Source organism: Apteryx rowi, unplaced genomic scaffold (genome assembly GCF_003343035.1).
Source record: "Apteryx rowi isolate R43461 unplaced genomic scaffold, aptRow1 scaffold_138, whole genome shotgun sequence".
NCBI classification, from domain to species: Eukaryota; Metazoa; Chordata; class Aves; order Apterygiformes; family Apterygidae; genus Apteryx; species Apteryx rowi.
Genome location: NW_020447619.1, coordinates 1,723,124 through 1,750,551, shown reverse-complemented (window position 1 = coordinate 1,750,551; position 27,428 = coordinate 1,723,124). Strand labels below are relative to the sequence as shown.

Below are 27,428 nucleotides of genomic sequence, written 5' to 3'. Positions count from 1 at the left end.
CGGGCGGGGCCCGCGGCGCGGAAGCGATGGGAGCCCCGAGGGGCCCGAGCGGGGACCGCGACGGCCGGCGCTGCCTCTTCGCCGAGGTGGCCGCCCGTTACTGACGAGCCTGGCCGAGCGAGGCCGGAGAGGTTGGTCCCTGGCGCGGGGGGAGGGGCCGGCGGGGCTGCCCCGCGGCCTGCATCGTGCTGCGGCACCCCGGGGCGGGGAGGGGGCCACGGGGCTTCCTGCCGCCTGGGAAAGCAATGCTCCCCTGTGGGGACTCAGGCCGGTCTGGCCGCTCTTCCGTTTCTTTTCGTGAAAAACAGCCGTTCTCTTGGCAAGAAAAGGTTTGCTGAGGCGTTTGTGATGTCCCTGCCGGGTTTTGCGCTACAGGAAGAGTATAGCTGGGTAAAGAGGGCCGTTCCCAGGGAGGGTGAAGGTCCTGGTAGCAACACGAGAGATGGGAGTGGGTCTCAGGTAGGCAATAAAGCTCGTGAAGAGGCTACACCTAATTCAGCTGAAAAACTGGATGAGTTCATACAGCAGCAGTTGAGAGATTTGTGCAATAATTCAGGGGAATGTGGCAAAAGAAACAGAGGAAGTAGGATAATTGGTGCAAGATGCGAAAACAGAAACGTGCTGAAATATTRGAGCAGACTGGAATATAGCTGTCACATGCCACGTTTTGAAAGGAGGGAATGCTGGTGAGTGTTTGGATAATATTATATGCTAATGGTAGTTTCAGTTTATAAGAAACTATATCTTAAAATCCTGGTGCTTCACCTGGCAGGGTAATTAATCTGATCTCAGATCATCTCAATCAGTCCTGCAGCAATTTAGCAGAGAGCAGGTTGGGCTGTAAGCTGCTCTACTGGTGTTAGGAGCTTGGGGGAATCCCTTAATTTCCCTGCTGTCTGACACTGTGTGTATGCAGTAAAATCGGCATACTGAAAGGCAATTCAGGAAAAAGTGGAGTGAAAGGAGAGTTATTGTTATAACAATGAAGTCTGCTGTGGATTCTGAAGGTCAGGTGCTCTGTGATATCTCCTTGATGTTGTTAGATTGAGATTTTTTGGGGGCTATGGGAAACATTTAATTTCCTTGTTACTGATGTGTGACCAAATGCTACTGCTGTTAATAAAACCAGTTATATATTGGCATGTGTATCCTGAAATTTCTGCCATAGGTATTTACTAAAACAAATCCAAGAATACTGTTGTTTGAATAATTGGTATTTTATATAAGACTGGTAATAGAAAATAAATGTTGATCAGATGATCGCACTAGAGCTTAACTAGGAGAATATTACCCAAAAACTTAAGTGAGCATAATTTTGAGTTATTAACTCTGTAGTGAAGTCAGTGATTTTCAGTGGAGAGCTCAGGTTCTTAGTCTTTAGGACTTTTAAATTCTTTTGCTGGGAAAAGCAGAACTCTGGATCCCATTACATGAGAGTTTTAGCTACTTCACAACCCCTTCTCCCCCCCATATTACCTAAAATTATCTATTTTTTTCAGTCCTTGTCAACTACAGGAAAGTATAAAGTGGTGATTGCCAAGATTCAAGCTAGGTTATGTTTTGCAATGAAAATTAAATAGCAGAAGAATCTTAAGAAGAGAAAAAGGGATGAAGTGATATCTTTGTGCAGCAAAAATGAAAGAAATTAGCAATAATTTTAAACTGATCTAAATTTCAGCAGTTATTCTGATTTAGTTTCAGTATGTCTCTGTCTTCTGTATGACTTTTCAAAGCTGTGGTAAACATGAAAATTACTAGGTCAAATATATGAACAAACTATCTAGTCTACTCAGAGTGGAGGAGTAGTATGATGTCATCTCACAGTGTTGGAAAAACTGTTACATGAAGTTGCTAATCCAGTAGCCTTTGTTCCTATTTTATCAATAGAACTAATGAATTGGGGATTGTGCTTTATAATTGGAAAGTGTTAAATGAGGGGCCTGTATTTAAGAAAATGAGAGCTACATTGCCGAAGTGTAGACCTATTACTGCCCATGCTGTTGGTATCTGTTTTCTTTAGAATAGATTTTGAGTAAAATAAATGATACTGAGAAAAATAATCAAAGATGAGGAGCAAAATGGGGTGAAATGCAATGTGGATTTACCTTGTGATATATGGCCTCACTCTTTCATGAGGATTTCCTAAACGGATGAAATCCAGATTGAGGGTCCATAATCAGTAAAGCAGTTAAAGTAGCAATGAGATCCAGTTTGTTAAAATGGAGAAGACAGAATTAATACAGGAATCATGCTAGTAATTAGCTTGGCTGGAGTCAATGGTGGGTTCTGCTAAAAGGATTTCTGGAGGCTCCTTCCTAATGTGATTTATCCAGAATCAACTTTGCAATCAATCCTATGTTTTTGTTATATGCATTATAACTATATTAATTAAAATATAATCACATAATTAATAGTTTTGTAGTGTTCTTAGTATAAAAACAGTAGATGCTACTAAAACTTGTTGACATATTTGGGGAAAAGAAACAAAGCATTGAAAACCTTGAACTGAAGTTTGAGAAGTGAAGCGTAAGAAACTTGAAAATTTGAAGGCATCCACTTATGAACTGCTAASAAGAATTTTTGTTTGGCTTTGTTTGAAATAATGAGATATAAACCTGAATGTATTAGTGAATTACAGGATGACTAAGGGCCATCAATGTGATTCAATTAATTTGCCTTTCATAGGTGCAATGGGTGAGGTGCTTGCAATAGAATTGAAAGTATTAATGCAGTTATACAAGGCTTTCATAATATCTTGTGACTGAACTTATGAACTTATTAAACATGAATTACCTGACAGTTGAATTGAGTAGGAGGAAGCTTATGACCAGGAGGTAGGAGTGTCTGCTTTAAAAAAAAGAAGATTAAAACAAAAACTCTTAGTTTTGCTAATTGTTGGTATGGTTGTTTTTTATAAACACTTCAAAATGGGATTGAATAAACACTAGGAAAGAATTGGTTTAAAGTAGTAGACAATGTTAGCATGAGAACATATGGGGGTCTCGGTAACCTTTGAATAAACTTATGCTTGATGCCGGAAGAAGGGTTTGACAGCCAGAAGACATCTTCCTCATACTTGTGTCTTTTCCACTATTGCTTCTAATTAGTTTCAAAATTAAATTTGATAATATAATAGGTGGGATTATATGGTGTAGTAGCTTTGGATATTGGAAGACAATATTTAATTGACTCAAAGTCTCCTGTTTTTTYTTTTTCTGCCAGTGTTAGGGAAAGTGGTTGTTGTGACAGCATCCTTGGAAAGGCAAAATGAGTACGTTATGATGAGGATGCATAATATCTGCAAATTAGCAGTGAAGATACTGGAGGACGAAACTATTAAGAGAAAGTGAAATTTATCAAGCACTTCTGTCATATAATGGACTTTTTAACACTTTTCTATTTCTTGTGAAATTAGAGGACTATTTATTGTAAAAAGCTTGAGCTTGAAAAATTTGCTGGTAGTTCCTAAGGAGATTTTGAGTTTATTTGGCTCCTCTGACTTACCCAAATATTCACTATAGATGAATTGCAGTGATGCGGTTTGTGAGCCTAGAGACAATAACTTTCCATTTCCTGGAGGCAGCAAACTGAAAGTGATACTTAGCTAACATAGTTCGGAGGACCGTCAAGTATGCTGAGACTGCAGAACTGTAAGTCCTTGTAAGTGTGGATTCTTGGGGAGTGCTGTGGGGCTGTGGACTTTGTCTGTAGAGAAGGATAAACAGTGGTCAAAGCTAGTACCTGCTGCGATGCGTGCATGCAGAACTTTTGCTCTAAAAGGGTAGCAGGTATCTGTAATAAATGAAGATATTTCTCTGAAAAACAGACTAAGCACGATTGGAATCACTGAGAACCTGAGATTCCTGATGGAGAGATGCAAAGTAATGGATGCTTAGGAGCCTGGGAGCCTTGCCTGTTCAAGGCATCATGCACTGCATACTCTCTGGAGTTTTTGTTGTCAACTGTGGAAATTCTGTTTTTCAGTGCTATGTTGGAGTGTCTTTAAGCCTTTAAAAAGGATAAAAATGAGTACARCTTTTCTGACATACAGGTGGGCATTGCAACACAGTAGAGAAACAAACTCCTTTTAGGATTTCTTTATATCAAATATATTTGTTGAATTTAATGTTTTATTTTTATGTATACATGCATGCATACACCATTATTTGTAAGGCAAGATATACCAGTACAAAATTATAGTCTGTTCTTAACAGCTGGAGACTGGGTATGTTTTACCATTGTTAAATCAAACCCCTAAAGTCTGGGAGGTGAACAAACTAAAATAATTCAGACTCTTAGTAGCCTAGAAAAGAATGACGAAAACATTATCTTGGAATTCGTTTGCATCTGACATTCAGAAATATTTTGAAAACCATTCTGCTCTCCTTTAAAGCATAAGGTGGGGCAGAATGGGAATCTGCTTGATACTGGGAAAAATTTCATGTAATCCTGCTTTTACTAGCTCAACTCCTGGCCAAAGTATAGGATTAGGATTTCAAGCTATAGAAATCTATGCAGTGATCTGCTTGCTGTTAGAGTCTCAGCATCCTGGAATTCATTTAAACTGTGTTTTTGTGTTCCCTCTATGTAAAATGTGTTTTATATTTAACTACCTCCTGTGGCGTTAATGACTAATATTTGTAAAGCTCTATGAAGAGAAAAGCTGTATTACTGCCAAGGAAGAAATGGGAAAACATATTATTCTCAAGATATTTAATATATTAAATCCTAAAGCTGTTCTATAACTTACATTAAGTGGCAATAAACAATGGAAGTGGCTTCTGGAAACCATTCTTTTCTACAGTATGTGAGGGTTGCAAACATGAAAGAAAGCTTCAGCAGTGCCCGCTATTCAAACTCATGCTTATAAGCAGTGGACRTAATTACTTTTGGTAGAACTTAGTGTTACATCCTGTGAACACAGTGTTGTTTTTTCTGAAAACATGAACATTTAATATGAACACTGTTACTCATGTTCATTTAATGTTTTTATTTCTGGAAGTAAAGATAAGAATCTTTTCAAACAGACTTTTTCATGTTGTGCGAGTCATTCTGAAAATTTTATAAAATATAATATACTTTGTCACAGACAAAATATTAGCAATTCCTTTCTCATGGTGGGATGTGTATGTTAAGTGGGATTTTAAAGTTTGCTGTCGATAGGTTGAGATGGACATCAGTTCTATTCATATTAACCTTTCTGTATATTACTTGAAATATGTTAGTGGGAAAATTTTATAAGAGTTGGAGCTCTGGGTAGATCAAAATTCTCTGAGGTGTTTCAAAGTGACAGCTCTCTGGCATTTGTAATAGTGCGTACAAGTGTAGCTTGTTTGAATTGGAGAAGCTAAACAGAATAAAACACTGGCTCATGTTTGTAGCTGGAGTCCAGCAAGCCATCTTGCAAACCCTTCTGGGACTGCYGCATTTGAGGAGTTGTAACTTGTGGAATAATCTGCTACGCGGTTTGTTTCAGAAAGCCTTTCTCTGTTACTTACAGATTGTATTTTTTTTAAAGCCTCAAATAATACTAGAGAAACTAGATTTTGATTCCTATCACTGAACAGTAAAATTAGAAATTTACAGATGTAGTCATAGTTTTCTTACAGATAAAGCCAGTTCTGCTTTGTTTAAAGCCTTCTAAGGGTTTCTCTCCAGAATTTTACTATCCCAACAGACTCCCTTGAGGAGAAAAATGTATTTGTGAGCATGCTATCTCTGGTTGTGGGGGTTTTCTTGTTTTTTTTTGTTTTTGCTTGCTTGTTTGTTTGTTTTTGTCTCCTGACACCACAACAAAGAGCCAAGTGAAGTGTGCATTTGACCGTGACCTTGAGAGCGCTGCTGATCTTGTGCTGTTTAACAGCCAGGTTTTATTCTTGTATGAGATTATATGTTTTATTTTGCTTCTAATAGAGACTGAGCAGGTGCAGGAGGTGGAACTTCACATTTATTTTTTTCTTTCAAAGTACTTCAGAAAGCTTTTGCATTGTAGAGATAAACTGTTCTTCTGTTTGGGTTTTTTTGTTGTTGTTTGTGTTTTGGTTTTTGGGCTGTGCTTATTTATTTAGATATCTTTCTTCTATTTTTTTTAATGAGTCTTCTTCCCTATGTCTAATGTATAGCTCAGTTGGTAGTAGGTATATTGCAGCTTATCTTTTGAGTGTTYCTGCAGCTATCCAATACAGAAGTCGTTGCACTTTTCTTATATGTTACGAAGTTATAGCATATAGTTCTACAGAYTGAGATCTGAAACCTTTTGAAATACCCAATGAAAGGAATATTCAGTAAGCACGGGAAACAGACGGATGTTTACTGATAAATCGTTAAAATTCTTTTAAATTAACTCTTATCTTGATTTTTTTGTAGGTTTTTTAATAGKTTTTTTTTGTCTCACTTGTCTATGGTGTGGGKTTTTTTTATATATATATATAGTTTAAAGATTAAGCTATGTTTTTTTGGAATAACTGTATTTATGTACTTTTTGATGGGAGAAAAATAAAAGCTATTTAGAATACAACATGCTAAGATGTTTCCTTTCAGATCATGACTGACTAGCTTAACAAGATCTCTTAGGAATCGTAAAGGTCTGTTTATTCTGGGGGAGTGGGAAAAGTGCTGTTGGTTTCAAGAGTAGTACTCCTTTCCAAAAACAAAAATGCTCTTTAAAGGGGAGGAGTGGGGGTGATCTCAAAATATCAACAACTTTTTGTTTTACAAAGTATGTGTGCTCTGGCGGCTCTAAGTGGTCTTATGGCAGTGTTAAAAATAGTAAAATTTTTAAATGAGTGTACTTAATCCAGTTACTCTCTGGATTTATTTGAAAATGGTGTCAGTCTGAAGTCTTGGGTTTTCTTTCATTTTGTTGGGCATGAATACAATGGTCACTTGAATAGTAAGTAAGGAATAGCTCATTCAGCCTCTTTAATGATCTGTTATTGTGCATTAAGGTTCTGTTTTAAAGTTTGCGAAATGTATAAAATATTTGCTTTCAAGAACTAATCAAAAGAAATACCTTCCTTTTGGCACTTGTGCTTGGGAAACATAGTAATTAGTAGCTTCCTTACAACTATAAAATAACCTCTTTTACTATAGTTCAGTGCTGACTTACAAAAACTGTAGTAGGATATTCCTTTGGAGTTTCAAATACTTGGTACCAGCCACATTCTAGAATGGCACTAAGCCTTAATAGAAGGAAATTTTGGAGTTCATAAATATGATATGTACTCAAAGATTTTTATCAAAAGTAAAAGTGCAAGATGTGTTTCTTTTCTGAATAGTAGACTTTCAATGTAAAATGAGTTTCAAGATTTTCTGCAAGTTTAAGATATTTCCTAATTATTCAGCTTTGTTATACTTAGACAAAACACCCTGCAGTATTTTTTCTGAGGGTTTTCAAACTGGATACTCCTGGTGAATTTATCTTTGTGAAAATTTTAGTCTTACCTGTCTTTTTAAACAGCTGTCATGGAGGAGTTGGTAGAAGATGACATCTGTATTTTGAACCATGAAAAAGCAGACAACACTCACAAGAGAGATGGCGAGGTTCCTGTTTCATCTTATAGTGGAGATGAGTCTGTGGCCTCACACTTTGCTCTTGTCACTGCATATGAAGATATTAAGAAACGACTAAAGGAGACAGAGAAGGAGAATTCCTTCTTAAAGAAAAGAGTGAGAATTCTGGAAGAGAAGGTAAGAAAAATTCAGTTGACCACCTTCTGGTAGCGCTACTTTTGCTCTCATATTTGGATGGCAGAGCAGATATTAATTATTTCCAAGTTAAAAAAAAAAATTCTGGTAAATTACCTTACCTACTTAAATGAAACACATTTTTTTCCTCTGGTAGTCCAGTTATCTCATACTGGTTTTTTTTGATTCTTATTGTGTGTGTGTGATCCAGTGCAGTAGTGCCATGCAAAGATACCAGTTTGACTCAGAAGGAAGTGTAGTTGCATTAGATCATTACTGCATCTCATCTGCCTCTTTAGAGTACTTATTAACTTGGGGTCATCTAGCCTAGTGTTGTTGAACAGTGAAGTGCCCAGTCCATAGGTTGCCAGAATCCATAAATTGTCTATTAAAAGAATCTCTTGGGGTTAACATACTGACATCATCAGGAAAAATTGGTTGGTAGAGAATATCTAACTAGGTATAGCTAATAGCCAGCTCAAACATGAAATACAAAGTTAAAATGCTTAACATAAAAGTGTTGGCTGACTATTTGATGCAGTAATTCTAAAACTTTAATCTAAAAATTTGCTTTTTATATGTGATTGCTCATGGCATTAGTGTAGCAAAGTTCATTACATCTAAGAATTGATCATGATGCAGTTGTTACTCCCCAAGTAAAGAAAACTATTGCTAAACGTATAAAAATCATTCAGTAGTGTCTTTGTATTGCGAAAGGTCTTGATTTTAATGGATTGTTTCTTATTAATATAAGATAGTTAGAAGTGAGAAGTGTATTAGGACGGAGTCCTAAGTATGTGCTACTGACTCTTAAAAACTTAAAACATCTAAATATATGTGTATTGTTTTTCGTCCTTAGAATGAAGAATTTGAGTCATGTTTAGCATATTTTGGAAATACTTATGCTGGAATTTCTGGTGACCAATTTGACAGAATTTACTTTGCCCAAAACTTGCTGAGCTCTTCCTGTGTATAAGGTCATGTGAGGATGCTGGGGATAGAAAAAGTTTATAAATCAGTTCACAAATATTTGTGTTAGATATGCTTGAATGCCTTTAACCTCCTCTGTATTTTTAAAGCAAGTGTGCAGGATAAACAGAATGAACAATAACTCTTTATATAGACAGATGTAATTTGAACTTTTACAGACTTGCTGTTTTATTAAAAATACAGAATGTGTTATTATTCTGCTGCCCTCTTTCATGACAGTCTAGTAGGTAGTGCTTATTCCCCCTTGTCCCTCTTACCTCAGCAGCTGCCCCTTCAATGAGATAGCAGTGGATTTGGAAGTCAATAGTTTTTTGTTAATTAAAAAAAAAAAAGAAAGAAAATTGCTTTGGCTTTTCTCATATAAATACACTGAAAAAAAATCAATGTTTTATTAGCAATCTTTGTTTCATTAATAAAAATTATATTCAGTTTGCTCTGAATTTCCTGTATGTCATGTCTTTATATGCTAAAAACTCTTTTTTCCAAAAAGCAGTTTGTACATCTTTAAAAACTTGGCAAAAATATGATTAAGGAGTTGTCAGTGTGAGTAGTCTTGGTCTGTGGATGGTTTTTAAATACTCCTAGCAAGCCCTAAGTATGGTTAGAGATCTGCAGAATTTACAGACAGCTTTCATTGCACTTATGTAAAGTTTTGGTCCATATGAAATGTATTTGAATTTATTTTCCAAAAAACATAAAAACTATTAGTTCAATGTTGCAGGCTGTAAAATATTAACTAGCTGCACTTACTGAATTTCGCTATTCTGAATATAACACAGGAAAGTTCTTATTTCTTTTGTTTGTTAAACTTTTAGCTCATTGGCTCCCGACTGGAAGAGGAGTGCAGTTCTGTTGGACGTGAACAAGTAAATAAGGCTTACCAAGCCTATCGAGAGGCCTGCATTGAGAGAGATGGTCTGAAAAACAAACTGGATAAAATGGTATGACTGTTTAATGACTTAAATGCATGTTATGGAAGTACAGCATAGTTAGTAAATATTTACCGAAGAATATATTTTACTGGCTGAAGATCAGTGGTATTTGTTTTATTGCTCATTTTGTTTTTTAAAGTACATGGTGATATTTTATATAAGAATAACAATAGTTTCATGTGTCTCAATTTTATTACTGGGCTCGGCTAATACTAGAAGGGCACCTCAAATCAATGAAAGAATTAATATTTTTTCTTTCTTTTTTTTAAAAAAAAGTTGAATTGGCAGATATGATAGAAAAAATCTTCACAAGTTTTTTTTCTGAAAATAGATGAAAGAAACTTCAGAATCCTTGAAAAACTTGAATGAGCAGTTGCAGTCTAAAGAGGTAGAACTCTTACAACTGAGAACTGAAGTGGAAACTCAACAAGGTACATATCTGGTTATTCCATCTTAATATATGTTGACTACTTTTAGTGGTTATGCTGTGAACTCAGCACATCAGGAGGTTTAAGCCTGTGTATAGAGAGAGCTATACACTGTAATGAGGAACTTCAAGCTTGCATATGTTTGTTCTGGCATATGGTGGCATGCATGTTAGATTGTTGTAGGCAAGAAACTCCACGGTAAAGATCTGAGGCTGTTGTGATTTTCCACTGCAGGTTATTCTAGTAATTTGAAAGGTGCACAACCTTACAGTTCAATAGGCTAGTCACGTACATCTAGAAATACTGTTCAGTAAACTTATGTTTTTGCAATAGCAGAATGTACACATCTAGGTACATCTCTAAATAAGAGAAAGTGCTAACAAAACCATTAATACTATATAGTGCTTTAATGTAGGTCTATTGCTTGTCTCTTAGATCAACATAATGCACTGGCTAGTCTGCAGGCTGGACCTGAATCTATCTTGACCCCACCACCATTTTCCCAGAGCAGGGCAGGGAGAATACTTGCTCAAATATAAAATACTACCCTGTCATTGCCACTTCCTCTGGTACCTGCAGATAATCTGGTATAGTGCTGTGTCTCATTGTTGGGATATGACAGGTACAAGAAGATACAGCAGTAGCTGTGGTGGACAACAACTCTTTAAAGGCTGGAGGTTGAGAAGGGGGGGAGAGATGCTGGTGGTAGTGCCTCTGCTGGAAGGAGGAAGGAAGAACAAACACAGTGTGTGTTGGCAATTCTGAAATCCAACTCCTGTTAGTGAATTTGTTTGAGCACTGTGTAGATGTAAAATAAAACATTATAAAAAGTCTTTATTAATGCACTATTATATAAAAAAGAGAAGGAGAATATGCCATCTGCATGTGTAAAGTTAGAGATGTGAAAATATATATCCTGGACTTCAGATTCTGTACAAATGCTATCACTTGAAAGATGCTTGTAAGTTTTGCTATGCTTGAATTGCATTACTTTCCATGAGGACCTCAAGCGTGTAATGTGCTACTTCCACTGCACARTTTTTTTTGAACCTACAATAACAGACCACACTTAGCAGCAGTACCATTGTTGAGGACATCATGGTGTAAGGATGTAAGTGCTGAGTTGATAGAGAGCTCTGAAAATGTGGTGATTTCAAGTGTTATTTAGTAATCAGTTTTAATCTAAGTGGGCTTTGAACCATGGCTCTGATTACTTAAGAAAAATCTGTGTAGCTTAGGCTTGTGTAAATTATTAAATCTTGCAGAGTGTGTACTATGGACTTGAAAACTTGGGGGATTTCTTCTTATTATGTTCTTTTTTCTCCTCGACTGCTGACTTGATGTTAGGATCATCTTATGTTGCTTCTTAGTATAGCGTGCATGTGAATTTTTTTCTGCCTAATACAAAGGCATATGTAACCTCAAGACTTTACCCTTTTGTTTTGATAGTATTTTTTGCTGTTCTGTTTGGAACTACTTGCTTTCCAAAATTGGAAAAAATTTAGGGTAAATCAGGTAACACTATAAATCTGGAGGGAAAAGGCTTATGTTTTCAAAGTGTAAGAAGTAAGAAAGTTAGTAGCTATATGGAGTGTTCACCAGCAATTGAATTTTGTATTTCTCAGTGACTTTTTATGTTAATGCTTTTTTTTTTCTTTATAAAATTTCCACAACATTCCTGGAAAGTAGGGCTCTGTGCTTTGAACTCAGAAAATAACTTTTTTTTTTTTTTGCCAACATCTTCACCAGTGTTACTATTTTTTTTGCTGTTACAGACTGATAGCAGTTTCTTCAGGATGAGGATTTGTAGGGCATAAGCTGATTAATGGAAACTGTTTAGGAAAGGAGAGGTGAAACCTTATGTATTGAGTCACATTCCTTGAACTGAGACTGAACTCTGATTGTCTTGCTTGTCTTCTTACAGTGATGAAAAATCTGAATAGTACTCAGTCTAGCTGGGAAATAGAGAAGCTGAACAGTGACCTGAAAGTGCACAGTCTGGAGCAGGATCTAGAAAAGCTCAAGAAAGAGTGCAACAATCTCAGAAAGGAGCTGCAAAAATCCAAGCAGAAGGTATCTTTATTTTTAAGGAAATTTTATTAATAGACTTGACTGTGTTATAATACTATCTTAAATCCCTTCTTCGGGCAAAATAGAAGGTAAACAAGTATGTAACTGAGTGAAAAATGACCATCTTAGTAAAATTAAGCTTAGCTTCTTGGAAATAGCGTGCTTACACAGGTGAGATTTCCCAGCAGTTGCCATTATAAGCAACAGAAAATGAAGCTTTACAATTTCTTTTAAGTAGCCATTCAGACTGAAGTGTTCTGTGCTGGTATTTGTCTTGGGTTGAGCTTCTTAAGGGAATGATAAAATGCTTTTCGTAAAGACCTCATGAACTTTGTGTTTAAGGAGCTCTAGCACTTTTCTTTGGGGTAGTGGCACGAAGCTTGTCAGGGAAGTGATTTTTTGTAATGAGATGCATTCTTTAACCAGGGGGGAGGGGATCCCTGCAAATTTGGTCAAGTTCAAGCATGGTCAGTGTAGTGCTTTTTTTTTCTTTCTTTCTTTCTTTCTTTCTTTCTTTTTTCCTTTCTTTTCCCTTAGCATATGAAAAAATTTAAGATTCTATCTGCATGAGTATCTCTCATCTTGTTGAATAGTTTTTAGGTATGGTAAATCTGCAAGGCTAATTGAGCCTATTCCTTCTCACAGTTATAGGGGGGGCAGAGCTGGCATTTTGTAAACTGATTATACTGGAYCTGGATAGAGATGAGAACCAGAGAACTGATCGTTGGGATCTTACCTTGAGATATCCACAGGAAATAGCTGAAACAGCAGAAAGATATAGTAGGATTTGAATGTCTGAAACTAGCACTGACAGTGGCAGTGGGAGAAGGAGAATTGGGAGTAGAGAAAACATGAAAATGTAAAGAACTAGAAGAGGATGGAACTAGTTGTACAAGTAGGTTATAAGGACGTTGAAGGAACCAGTAAAAATGTCCACTTGGTCTCTGTCTTATCCCTGACTCCTCATGCAGAGATTGAGTGAAAGAGATCTGTGAAGCCTGAAATTAGATGAGGAATTCAGGATGAGAAGGCAGGAATTGTGGGGTGGAACTGATAAGTGGGATAATAATACATAAAAGGAGATCCAAGATGAATCAGTCAAGTATATTTTAAGGGTAAAGACGGTGTCCACTTTTTTTGCCTCTGTTCAGTCCCACAGGTCTTGGGATAGGACAGTAAAAAGGAGCTATAGTGGTGTTGGGGTAGGGAGAAAGGCTTGTGGAAGATGATTTGCTTGGAGAAAATGCAGCATAAAAAATATGGTCACTACAGAACACTTCCCATTTAGGACCTGGAATGAAACTCATTTCCAAAGTCTTGCCATACGTCTTTTGGTGCCCTTCCCTGGTGCTTCTGGGGCAGCTGTTTTGAGAAACTTACAGTATATGGTAGATGTGGTTAGGATCTCAAAAAGGAATGTCAAGGTAGTTTAACAGTAATAAAATGCATTAAAGTAAGCTATAAAAACATTGTGTCTAGTGCATGCCTACTGCCTTACACCTTAGCTTTGGTAGAAGGTACGATGGCAGTCTCTAGGACTCTGCAGTCATGTTGAAGTTGCACAGTATGTCTGAAAGTTGTAAATGTGATTGTTTCAGGAAGGCAGGTTAATTTATTGTTACTGATGGTCTAAGTTCCTTATGGCTGTTAATCATTCTGATTATCAGATTTTTGATTCCTGTAGTATTTCTGAATGAGTCAATATTTAAGGTATGTAGGACTCTCAAATAGAATCCTTGCATGGCCATCACCCTTCCTACAAACAGGATTTGGTTTAATTTGGGAATGTTTGTTTGACTCTTTCTTATGGACACATTTAAATTACTGCAGAAATGTACTTTTGAAGCAAATCTCCTAATCATTGCTGCCTACTGTGCCTTGCATTATGGAGCAGTCTGGAGTATGGGAACTGGATTCCTTGTGGATGAAACTGTCAGGATGCACCCCAACCTATACTGGGCACCCAGAGACCAGACTAGAGCTAGCCTGAAGTGACGTCCTTCCCGTAGGTGCTCTCAAAGCAYACGTAGTTGGAGCGTTGGGTCCTCAGTACTGAGTGTGGTTCCACAGATCTGCCGCTCTCATGCTCCACTCCTAGTTTACGTGGACACGCTTAACTGCATCAAATGTCTTGTCTTGGGTTTAGTCTGTGTTTTTTCCACTAGGTGGGGATAAAGCCTGTTACATGGACATGGGAGGTGTTTTATTAATTTTTGTTACTGTTGACTCTCTTCACTTGCGTCTGGGGTTCTTAATGATATTTTCAGTAACTTGTAAATTTTGAAGACATACTGTAACTGGTGTGCAGTGTTGGTGTTTCCAGGTAATTTTATAGAATAGGGTAAAAGCCACATAAATAATTAAGGATTGCAGATTGTGTTGCAAGAGTGAATGCTACAAGAAAGAAGAGACTTAAATAATGTTCATAAAGAATACTAGACATGACAATGTTTAAATAATGTTTATAATAGTAGCCTTTGTAAAGAGGGAATTCAAGGAAGAGCTTTTTTTTAATATATCATTTCTCTTTTGATCCTGATAACTGGTCAATGTAAGAAATAAAAATGAACAAGTTTTCAAATGTGGGGTAATGTAGTGCAGCTGGAAGTTTTTTGATCTRTGAAATTGATTCTTTGACAAATGGTGGGAAAATCTTCAAAAGGTAGGGGGAGTTGTCAGGTGAAACACACAGAAATATGATGAATGGGCAATGACAGGTCAGCATTGTTTCAAACCCAGATGCTATTTTCCTTTTTATTGTTTTTAATTAAATTAATGTTTTCAGGAGCTCTCTATTTTAGATACTCTTATTCAGGTTTTGCACTGTAGCTGAATATAATCTGTGCGCTGTACCAGCAAGTTACTTGAAATTAAAATAGGCCATCATGAAACCACAGTAACAGTTAGATTCAGGTARCAGGTTTGGCTAGAGATAAAGGTGTAGTAGGAAGGGAACAGGAAAAAAATGGATATGAATGAAAACTTAAAATAGAAGCATCACAAAGATAGTGATCGCTGAAGTAAGCACAGCGTCTGATTTGTTAACAGTCCTGTTGACTTCAGTGAGACTGCTTGTACGTATCACTTCAAGCATCTTGTAGACTTAAGGGAGAACTTATGTTCTAACATAAAAATAACTCGTGGAATTAAATCTATACTGAAACAGTTTGTTGTAACTTAAAAGTTCTTTATATCCTGGGACAGGGAATGAACAAGAGAAAGACTGATTACTACTTTTTTTTTTTTTTTTCTTTTTTAAAACATGTGCCAAACTCTTTGGGAGTTAACAGCCTTCCTCAATTTGTGCTTTTCAAAGAAGCACAAATTCCAGGGGCTCAGCTGCCAAGAATACAGAATCATGGCTGGTTTGAAGCTTGTTGGCTAGACTTGTAGAATCTGCATGCTGGAAGATTACCCATGCTATTTTTTTTACAGGAAAGCATGGCTCAGGCATGAACTCATTAAGTAGGTAAAGTTAAGCATTTTTAAGTGGAAATTCTTAGTAGAAGTCTTTCTGCCCATTTTGAAAACTGCTGCAGCTTAAAAAAATGAAGACTACTGTACTTCTGAATTTTAATATAAACTACAAGATAACTTGTTGTTTCACTGCAGTATTTTCAGTTAATAGATCTGTACTCATCTGCTCATTTCCTGTCCCTCCTCCCTTCCCCTCACTGTTATGCAGGACCAGGCTCAAGAAGAAAATCCACTAAATGGAGACCTTCTTCAAAGCCAAAACGTTCAGAGGTATGAAAATCGAGTGGCTTTTGTGTTTTATTATTAGTTTATTGAGAAATGTTTGTTTGAACTAGTAGATTTTCTTGCAGCATGTACAAACAAGTCTTTCAATCTACATAAATTTCAAGCCCAAGTATACTCCATTTATCAAAAGCATTGTCATTTTCTTTTCTTTTCTATGTTTATAGACCAGGATGATAGTGAGAAGAAGAAAACATTTACATCTTCAGATTGATGTACAGAAAATGAGACTTAAATTATCTTGGATTTAAAAATTGGCTTTTTAATAATCAGTTGACTTGAGGAGGTGGTAGTTTAACTTCTGAGTCTGCTCTTGGCCATAGGAATTTCACAGTTCTGCACATGTGGAGGTTTTTGTGTTTGTGTAGGTGGTAGCTTCAAAACTCTTGTTTAGTGTTGGAACATGTATTTTACTTAGTGAAATGGAATAAAATTTCTACCAGAAGACATTTTATTCCTTTAAAATTTCTTTAGTATTGAGGAGCCATTGTGTGATCTCACCCTTTAAAGGACTAGATCTGCCTCTGCTGGTGTCTGGTTTCTTATGAATCTTAGGACTAATGTAATGAAGTAAGCGATTAGGAGGGCAATGATCCATCAAGACAGGTTCAGGTTGGCATTGGTTGGGAAAGAATATAAAAGAAAACTCCCAAAGCCATGATTATGCTCAGGTGAGAAAAGGAATGGAATACATAACAGCTACTTTTTCTAAAGATGGTTTCAGTTATATTGTGATTATTTCACAATGTATGATTTAGTATTATCTTTATCAGCACTTTCATCAATGACCATACTCATCTCTCTTCAGAAGCCCATGATTGCTAAGAATGAATCTGGGTGAAGATATCTTGCTGTACACCTTTGCCCATGATTTTATACCCAGAATCTTCAAATTTTGGGGTAACAATAAAAATGAGAAGAGCAGAGGAGCTTTCAGCTGTCAAACAGATATAGGGCATTATAGGTGACGTTCTACAGTAGCTTTTAAGTGTTTCCCCAGAATGCCTAAGTGCATGAAGCTCAGGTATAAGATACTTATGGAGTATGTTCTGCAAAAATCTGTGGGCTGTAATATTTTTGCATTGACTGAATCTTAAAATGCCTGCTGTAACTAGCTCTTTAGGGTGTATTGTGGTGATTCAGCTTGCAGATGATATAATAAATACTAAGATAGCATGACTTACTCTAATTGCTGTATATTGCCCTTCTCTGCTTATATCTAAGCAAACAGTAGAAGTGAAAGAGAAACATTCAGCTTCTATTGATTATAAAAAGAGGCTGGCAATTCTGGAGCTGTTTTGGAACTCTAGAGTTTTCCCTCATTAGTGCACAAGTCTTCAAAGTTGTACTCTACTCCTTTTTTAAGTAATCAGTAACACTTAGCTATCCCCATCACTGGGAGGATCACTGGAGTGTGCAGCGGACAAACCTATCCTTTCACTGTGCTGGGCTGTGTTCCTTGCTTCAAGTAAACAGGAAGTAAGAAAGATTTAAATCCTGTCTTCTGTCTGCTAAAAGAAATAGCAGTTTCCCTGAAAAATGCTAACATATCATAAAGTATTTGTTCTCATTTTGTAGCCATTCAAATAATACAGGCTGAATAACTGTGCTTATGGTATGGTCCCCTGTATTATCCTGTCTCATATGTGTGTAGTATTATTTTTAAAAAAGAAGAAGGAAATTTATCCGGTAGTTATTTATCTGTGCAAAATAAAAGCATTTCATGAATGTATTAAAATTTCCAAATGTTTTATCTTGCAGAAATAAATTACTATTTGCATCTCTTATACCCAGTTACGCTTATTTGTGTACTTATATGATTTTCCACAAGAGGGAAGAGTAGTCCTTCATAATGAGAGATTGTTTAGAGTAATATCTTGTGGCTTACTTGTTAGTCAAGAGATGGGAAAGGAAATCAATCACTGAAAGAAAACACTACAGATATTTCTTTAATATGGTTTCTGGTATAATGATAACATTGTACACACTATGCCCCAATTACGCTTTTCACTTTTCATCTTGACTGGATAGCTAGCTAGCACTTCTTGTGGTTTCTCCTGGAGCTTCATAGTCAGTCTTACACATCTGAACAAAAGGTGTTATCTCAAGGTAAAACAGTTATTTCTTTGATCTTCCAGTACAAATTTATTCCAAAAAGTGACTTTCAGGTTGTGGCCATCTGAATTAGCATATGTACAGTGTAGTTTATGTTGTGATATAATATAAATAATGAATGTGTAATGCATACTGAGTAATAGGCCCATACAAAAATCTGTGCAAAAACACTTGAAAAAGCTCCTATGCAAAACATTTGCCGTAGTAATCAATTCTGCTGCTTATGAGGGAAGGAGGCATTTGCAGTTAGTTACCTGTTTGGAAAATAATTACTTCATGTTTGTCAGTAGCCTGCAAATCTGACTTCAGATTCTTGGTTTGCAAGTCTACTTTGCTGCAGATTTACTTGTGATCATTCTAAAATCTCCTTGTGTAATATACATATATATGTGTGTGTGTGTGTATATATATATATATATTTTGATGTATATTCAGATTATGCGTTTCAGGAAGGGAACTATTTTAGCAAAATAAAATATTGTAAATTTGTTTCACAGATACTTGCAATTAATACGTTCTCCTTGTGTTCCTATTGCAGTAATTGTAATAGTTAAAAAATGTGATCAGATTGATTAAATGTATTTTTATATTAAAAGAAAAACAGGAAGAAAAAATAATGAAGAATATTTGTAGATAAAAATGTCTTACTTTGCCATGCAGAGTGTACACTGTGAAGAATACATAAGCACATAAGGAAAGATAAGTGATTAGGTGATGATATGTTTCATGTTTGTTAGAAGACAGTATAGGGTATACTTCCAAGCATGTGGAAATCCTTGTTTTTCAGTTGTAACTCCCTTGAAAATTAGTGACTTTGCAATGGATCATATGCCAGTATCTACAAAAAAAAGTTAGAATACTTTGTAGGTGATTTAAGTGAAATTCTGATACCTACATCCATTTGCAAGATTGTCTTTCAAGGAATTAAACTCCCATTATAAAATTCACCCAAGCACTTTCCTTTCGGTTTGTGACAAACACTGAGCTGATCTTACATTTACCACTTCAATATATGATGTTTGAATGTTGGACAGTTCTGTTTTGATATAACTAAAGTTTGTTTGATCTTAGTTTTGAGATTGAAAAAACGTGAATAAAATAAGTTGACGTGATGACACTTAATGAGACGACATTTTTGAAATTATTTAAAAGTTCAAGGAGTCAAGTGAATTCTGCRGTAAGAAGCTGCAGGTTTAGCTAAACTTCTTAATTTATCAGTGCTGAGATTGTTAGATTTTCATCTGTCAGAATTTCCACTACCTAATACATTACCTAGTAAACTGTCAGGTTCCTGTGGGTTCTTCAGTAAACTTTTTTGAATCTGAATTTCTGTGTTCTGAGGAAATATTCTGTGCACAGAAGAAAGGATATTGTTTAACTTCTTTGTTTTAAGGGAACTTCTTTTAGCACTGGCTAACTTACAGAAGCGGGTAATTGCCTCAATGCTGTGTCTCACTACTTTCGAACACATTCACTTCAGTGACAGAGATTTAATGAGGGAATGATCCTAAACTGCTATTTTAGATAGGTAGAAATCTATATAAATGCGTATTTGAAAATACGGTTGTTCTGTAACTTAATTGCTCTTAGTCGTCTCACAGATAGCTTGAGGTACTGAACGTGTTATCGGATAAACATATTTTTGGTGAATATAGAGAGGAGGAAATGAATCTTCTGAAAAGTCTCATCCATGATACTTGTTTTTCATAAATGTGATTTGGTAGGATGTTAAGTATAAAAACTTCTTATTTCATGTTTATGTTGAAGTAACTGGACCCTTATTTCTTTAAAGAGAAATAAGTTAATTATTAATCAACATAAATGTGGTGTTCAGTGAAACTTTGCTTAAGATTTTTACCAAGAAATGTCTGAATGTGCTGACTTTTCTGGTTTTGTTCTTGGTTATCTTACCAGCTAATAACCTGAAACTCCAATGCTGGAGTTGGATCAGTGCTGCCATTGCTAAATATATTTCTCATGTTATGCTATCTTATCATAAAATGAATGGTGTCTCTAATCTTTATACTGTCTAATAAGGCAGTATATTAACATGAATTAGATTACTTGAATATGAAATAGTATGTTGAATTAGTTTAACTTGGTCTCTCTGTATGTGTGTTCAGTTTGGATCTCAGGTATCTAGTCTAAATTCATTGTAGCAAAGTGGTGTAAAGAGTCAATGCTGATTTTGATTGAATATTTAAGACTGATCGATTAACATGACTAGGATTACAACATGACAGTGTGTGGTCATTTATCAGAAGCAATTCACAGTTAATACTCCACCTTATTTACAGTCTAGTATCCATTTAATGTATTTAAAAAAAACAGTATTCCTTTGAGACTACTAATTTTACTGGAAGATGGTTACTTTCAAATAATGAAATTGGAGAATATACTTAATATGTTTTTCCATTTGGAGAACTTGAAATTATTAGTATTATCTAGTATGTTAATATGTACTATACATTGTAACATGTAAGAGTCCAATATGATATACAAATGTCCTTCAATTTAAGGTAATTATCAGTATTGCTGAATTCATTTTGAATTATGTTACCCTAATAAAAATTGACAGTACATCTCAAGTAAAAACAACTAATTAACAGTTAATACTCAGTTAGCCTTGGAACTGTTACTAGGCRTGAGGATGCTTTAGAGATGGCAAATATTTAACTTTAAAAAATTTCTGTTTTGAAAGTGTGCAACAAGCATATTGGGAACTGAAGAGAGAAATGTCTAATTTGCACCTAGTGACTGAAATGCAAGCTGAGGTTCTACGAAAGCTGAAAACAAATCCAACAGCGACCAAGAAAGGCAAGTCAGTGTTTGCAGGAACAGACCTTACAAATACAAACAGTTGATTTAAGCTGTGCCATTTTAAAAAGAAACTAGCTATCATATCTTATCAGAATCTCATCAATTGAAGTTGATAAGCCAGACTATATTATGGTTCCAGCCTACCCATTTTCTGCTTTTGCTTCTGTCTCATACTGGTCAACTTCACACATAAAGGTGTTGCTGATGTGTTTTTTCTTCAGTACTGTATTCTGTTCCCCTTGTGGCTTTTTTCTCAGTCAAGTGTTGCTTATGTGCACAAGGCTGAGGTGTTAAGTTTACTCGTATTTGACCTTTTACCACAACTACTTCGTATTAAAAAAACAAAAACCAACATATTTTCTCAGAGTCTTATTTTCCCAGTATAGGATATATAAGGTATTCATTTGGCAGCCTTTTAAAACTAGACCTTAACAGACTGAAATTGCCTTACAATTGTATATTTCTCTATGATAGCATTCAGAAAACTTGTATTTTCTAGTAAAATGCTATGCAGGATGATGTTTTCTGAATGTCAGACTACTGATGCTGCAAAACTCGCTTAATTCTGCTGCCACTTTGCAAATAATTAAGGGAAAAATGATAATTTCCACATAGTGCAAGTGTGGTACATAATTTCAGTGAGTAGTTCATCAGATAGTTCTTCTGTTTCGTATATATGTTTCTCTCAAGCCAAATGCTTTACAAGAGATGGTTCTTAAATACTGAACTGACAGACTATCAATATTGTGGGGCCAATGTTATCTTCTTCGTTTTCTGCTCATTTGAATTGTGGTATTTATTGTGTTCAGAATATGAGAGATGCTGGTTCAAGACCCTGAATTTGGTTACAGTGTGTATGGTGATGGTCTCTGTCCTTATCCAGTACACGATGAAGATAACTTTGTCTCTAAATAGCTTTGGTTGGCTCAGTGAGCTAATGATAGGATTTGCCTCCAGGTCAATGACGGACTTTGTCTGTGGCCAGCAGTGATTAATGATCACTGTCTGGTATTTGGCTGATAAACCATCAACACATCTTGTAGACTTGGTCATGTTGTTACCAGGTGAGTCAGTGTTCCTACAATTATGATATAAGACACATTTGTCAAATAATTTCTGCAGAGAAACTGGGAACTGAATGAGTTTTTAATCCTTAAGTCTGCCAAGGTTTGTGATAATGTAGGATCTTTCTGTCTGTATTTCCGTATATATTTTTAATTTGGAATTGTGTCTTTCTATTACATGAGTACTGATTATTCCCTTCTTTTACCTGGTGAATAGTCTAATTTTTTGCATTTGCTAATGCACTTGTACATCCATAGCTATTAAAGGCAATATTGATTGATGGGAAAACAAAGGTTATTTTGTTTGGGGTTTTTTTGTTTGCTTTTTTTGCTTTTGCTCTGTAGGCTTTTTTCTATGATTTTTTTTTTTCAAAAGTACATAAGTTTGTGGATTTAAGATGTGAATTAAAACTGTTCTTTGTTTACCTTGTTTATCAATGTCATTTAAAGAATGCAATGCAGATGTTTCTGTAATGATAATGTATAGAAGAATCTTGACTTTTGCAAAATATGGGATAGAATTGACTTTAAAATTTCCACTTCCTGTACCTGTCATATTGGCTATTTGAGGTTTTATCTTTACCATATAGAAACTAGATCCTGCTATAAAAAAAATTTTTTTAAGTATGCATAATCTTTTGAGGTATGTAGAGTTAAATCTGCAAAACACAAAGTATTCATTGCTGTATATTTGATATCAAGACAGTATCAGTTACCATGTGGATTCTACTTAAAGGTCGTTTATGTAAGAAGGCATTTTCAACAGATGTGTATCATAGGTATCCATGTGCTCATGGATTTTTGTTGCATTTTCAAAGTCCTTTTCAACAAAGTATGTGAAACCCAGCCTGTTTTTTTTTGCCTGATGCCTCATAGTACTTTTTAGCAGGTAGAGCATGAACAAATTTAAGATTGAAAACTACATACTACTTTGACTTGTATACTTGTATAAACTGTCTCTTAAAGTATTTCAGGTATCTCAACAACTGAGACTGTAGAGAGATTTTTAGTTCTTATCTGGAGTGTGTTTATATACTTGTTCGAGATATCCAGAAAAAGATGCCAAGGATTGCTTTTGCGCTGGCTCTTTGCTTAGCTGCCATAGTTGGTCATACCTTGATGGCAGCAAATTTATCCTGTTTTTACTGTTTAGCTGTAGACAGTCTGTAATACAGAAAGGAAAAAAAGAAAAGGGGGGGAGGAGTTCTTTCTCAGAGTGCTAACTTAGAATGGACCTTTTATCTGTGCAAGTGCACACAAGTTGTCACAATATTTCAGTTACTTGATTCTGGCCTGAACTGGTTCAGTTAGACTGTTGCAGAATTGTCAAGTGCAAGCCCTAGGTGCACTGTTGGATGTGTGTGTGCATGTGTTGTTTTTTTTTTTTTCTCATTTTACATACAGGTTTCAGACAAGTCCACATGCCTGCAGAAGTATGTAGCTCTTTTTCACAGAACTTCTCAAAGGCGTCAGTACTCATTTGGTCTTCTGGCCATTGCTTTAAAACAAATAAAGATTGTATGTACTGTGTGTAACCTACTTACAATGTAGGACAGCCTTGTTTAAGTGGCCATATTTCTTTCCCATCAAAGAATCCTGTTTCTGTTCTTGGCCTTCTATCTTAGACAACTCTTTAATTTGAACACCTGAAATATTTAATGTGAACTTTGACTCTCTCACTCAAGGGGGCTGTAATGCCATACAGTTTTGAAGATGTAAAGCTGTGCTGCTGCAAATAGCCAAGGTATTAGAAAGCTTAGTTGTAACTATTATAGAGAGTAAAACTTCTTTTATGTCTTAACGGATTAATTATGACTAGGTTTTTTTTCCAACTTTGATGCTAATGTTATAATATTTGGAATATGTTACAGCAGATTCCATTTTTTCTTGAACTTTTAAAGGTCCATAGACCCCAAATGGCTTTTTACACCTGTTAGCACAAAGAGGCCAAATCAGTCTCTTTAGCTTGATCTTTCAGGTGTGATGAACATGCTATTGGAAAATGCTTTTTGCTGACATTTGTAAACTGGGTACTGTCTTTTTTAATTTTTAGTGACAAGCTGAAATTGCATACTTTGACCAAGATAGTGGCTCATCTTTGTGTCCCTTAACAACTAGAGTTACAAAATAGAGTTCATACTCAAGATTTGTAGCTATTCTAGGAAACTTCCCATGAGGTGCGAGTTCCTTTAACTGTAGGAATCATTTACCTACTCCATTCATGTAAAGTATCACTGCAAAAACCTGACCTGAGTATATGAGGCTGTTTCCTCAGATCTGTGTTGGAGATGCAGATCTTTCATTTTGGGTAGGTGCTGTTTTCTTTCAAAGTCTTTCCTTTCCTGGCATGTTTTAAGACTCCCCTGGAATTTCAAGTGGGTGAACATTGCAGTCTGTAGCTTTACTTTCAGAAGTCAGATTGTATTGGAACACAGAGAACCTGTGAACACCATGCATTTCCCTCTTGCTCTTCCATGGACTGTGGGAATTCAGGTTCTTGGCAGTCTGAGAAAGCAACTTGTTAAAAGAATCAGTAAAGTAAGAAGAAGCATGCTCTATGTAAGCAATATTCTGAGTCTGGTCAGTTCTTTCAAGCACGTTGAAAATCGTCCCTGTTTCAGCATTCATTCCATTCTTATCAAAAGATTCATCAGTTCATCTGTGTTTGAGTAGGAGCTTGGAAGTTTCCTTGGTGTTGCATATATTTTAGACATTGTGATTTCAGGATCCTCTGGTTCACCTTGCAAAGTCTGATGAGAGGGTTAGTATGTTTGGTTCATAACTTAGTTACTGAAGTAAAACGTGTTTTAAAAGTTTGTAACTTGAAAACACTGGTTGTAATGTCTGCTATACTGCAGTATATTCAGAGAATATAAAAATGCTCTTTCTTCTATGCAAATAACTGTAATTTTAATTTTTTTATCTTTCTTCAGCTGCTTCTTCTGCACCAGTACAGTGTGTTGAAGACTTGGAGAAGAACCTTACGAAGTTGCATTTGACTACATCTGGGGTAGTCTATAAAAAAACATCTCTTTCACAAAATGATCAAATACTCTGCAATGCTGTACCCCTCCCTCCGCTGAGAGATGTAAAAATCCCATCTGAAAGAGTGACTCTGCAAGCATGGACAGATGAGAGACCTATTCCAGTTGATGGTAAAACATTTCAGGAACACCATTCTTATGGAAAGAACTCTCTGGAAGATAATTCCTGGGTATTCCCAAGTCCTCCAAAGCCTAATGAGAATGTGTTTTGGGAAATGAAAAACAAAACATCCCTGTTAAACTGTCCAGCAGATTACCTGGATCAGTGTAATCAAAATTGCCTGCACAAGAGTTAAGCAATTTTTAGAATGAACTGGAGCATTTTTAGAGTGGTTCTGAATAGGCACCTTACTGCTGGAACTTTTTAAAGAGGGAAAACAATTGGCTGAAACAGTCTCTTTTTTTTTTTTCCTCCTTCCTTTTCTTCTAGTTCCAAAACAGAAAGCCTAGTCTTTCTCTGCTGTAAATTAAGGAGCAAGTTCCTTGAAGTTAAAGCTGTGCTGGTATAATGTAAATGTAAGCAAATCTAGCATGGGGCCTAGATAGTTTTTCACTGCTAATGGCATGCATTTGCAGAAAATTACACTGAAAAGTTAGTTCTTGGAATAAGACAAAATAGTTCAGTCCTTTATTTGTTTGCTATTTGTATATTCTCAAGAAAATAGTTGGTATCCTATGTTGGTTGTAACAGCTCTTAGCTAAATTTTGACTGTTTTTTTTCCTCAGATTAAGACATAAGATAAAGAATTTGAGTATCTCTCCTTCCCTCCTTTCAATTATTTCTTGATTCCTCTGGTTTAGAAATACATTTTTGTGTGATTTTTATAAAACCAAATAGTGAGATTTTTTTTTCAAAACCTTGATTTTATATTAGATAATGGCAAAGGAAAAAGTATTCCCAGGCTATACCATTTAGATTGCACCATTATGGGCCTTATTGTGAACTATAAAGGGTCATAAGTAATGCTGAAAGTTAGAAATCTTAGATGTTCAGCTTTCTTTCAGTTCATACTGAGGAAACTGATTTTATTCTACGCACAATGGTGCCTGCCACAGAATCATACTATTCACAATGCAGTTATCTTTATTGTGCCTCCTTTGCACATCACCAGAACCTTGACATTTTATTTGTGTGGTTGCTAAGGCTGCTAACTTTTCTTTCATTAAAGAAACAAAGCCTTAATTTAATCAGACTAGATGTTTTAGCATTGTTGATATATGTAAGAATAATTCTTGCAGCATCTTTAATATGCCACTGAAACTAAAGTTGTTTGAATTGCAGCTGCCTGCTTTATAGATTGAGTGTCCAGGTAATACTTCTGTTTTTTCTCTTAAGCCAAGAACTTTTTTTAGACAAATACAATTTATGCTTAATTTTTTTTAAAAAAAACTGCTCTGCTTGATAWCTGGCTTAATATAACAGGGTTAAGTGAAATGCCTTGACTGCTTAATACCTTGAAGGAAAATGTTGTGTATTTTAGATCTTTGATACCTAACTTATCAGGGGTGGGGAAGTTGATTAATACTGTTATTTACAGGTGGAGGGTGAAGCATTCAACTTCACAGGTCCAGCTTCAGTCTAATAAAAATTAATTTCACAGCTCTTTAGTAGCAAATTATCTTAAAATTACTTGCAAATAAACAGCAAAGTTATGACTGTAGCATAGCCATATTAGTGATGGACTGTAAAAGTGTTACCTAGCTGAGGTGCTACATGATCTGTGTGGTTCCAGACACTTTCTTCCCTGTGGATTAAGTACTTCATATGATGCCCATCTTCTTGTGTTTGAGTTTGTCTATCAAAGTTGAAAGAATCTTTCAGATACCTTCTACTGTATTAGTGAACAGCATACATAAATAATGCTTCCCATTCACCAGATACTGTTTTTATCTTTCTATTATCTTGCTCACGTATACGGGCTTCTCTGTGATTAATGGAAATGGTACCAGATGCTGGAGTTTATTCTGACCAGTGAACACAGCTGACTCAGGGGAGTACAATCTCTTGCAAAGTAATAGAACAAAACCCAATATGCATAAAACAAATCCAAGTCACTAGGCTTTAGCTGATAGAACCAACTACCTGTGTAATAACAAAGCGGCAGAAACCATTTCTCATGTGGCTGCATAGACTATATTGTATCTAGTTTTAATATAACTTACTTTTTGAGGTGCCCCTCCCTTCATTACAAAGATTTTTTTAAAGTAATGTTATCCAACAGACATCAATCTGATTAATACTTTGAATTGTGCAATGAAGGAATCCTACTGTGTAAGATTTTAAATAAATTTATTTTTATTTGAAATGGGTTTCACTTATAAATGTCCTTCTGGTATTTGGCACAACAGTGTTTACTCGGTTTTAATTTCTTGATTGTGTATAAAGGTCATTCCAAATACAAAGCATTAGATTTGAGGTTCATCCTCATCCATTTAGGAAGAAGATGAATATCCTTCATAGACTGCTTTGATGCCCTCTGAGAAAAGAATTCCCCTGGATGTTGAAAACTGAAGGTCTTA

At 35.8% G+C, this 27,428-nt stretch overlaps 1 protein-coding gene across 5 annotated transcripts; it reads left to right on the top strand.

Moving 5' to 3' along the window:
- Positions 1 to 6: 6 nt before the first annotated feature.
- Positions 7 to 27,214, top strand: AZI2 (5-azacytidine induced 2). 5 transcript variants are annotated; one of them, XM_026057286.1, is made up of 8 exons: positions 7 to 131; positions 7,460 to 7,689; positions 9,492 to 9,617; positions 9,940 to 10,039; positions 11,961 to 12,109; positions 15,792 to 15,853; positions 20,682 to 20,797; positions 24,798 to 27,214. In XM_026057286.1, the coding sequence occupies exons 2-8, from the start codon at positions 7,465 to 7,467 to the stop codon at positions 25,202 to 25,204; spliced, it is 1,185 nt and encodes a 394-aa protein (XP_025913071.1). In that variant the 5' UTR covers positions 7 to 131; positions 7,460 to 7,464; the 3' UTR covers positions 25,205 to 27,214. The 5 variants fall into 5 exon arrangements, with proteins under 5 accessions (XP_025913071.1, XP_025913072.1, XP_025913070.1 ...); XM_026057287.1 differs by lacking the exon at positions 7 to 131 and adding an exon at positions 583 to 686; XM_026057285.1 differs by lacking the exon at positions 7 to 131 and adding an exon at positions 3,630 to 3,650.
- Positions 27,215 to 27,428: the final 214 nt, after the last annotated feature.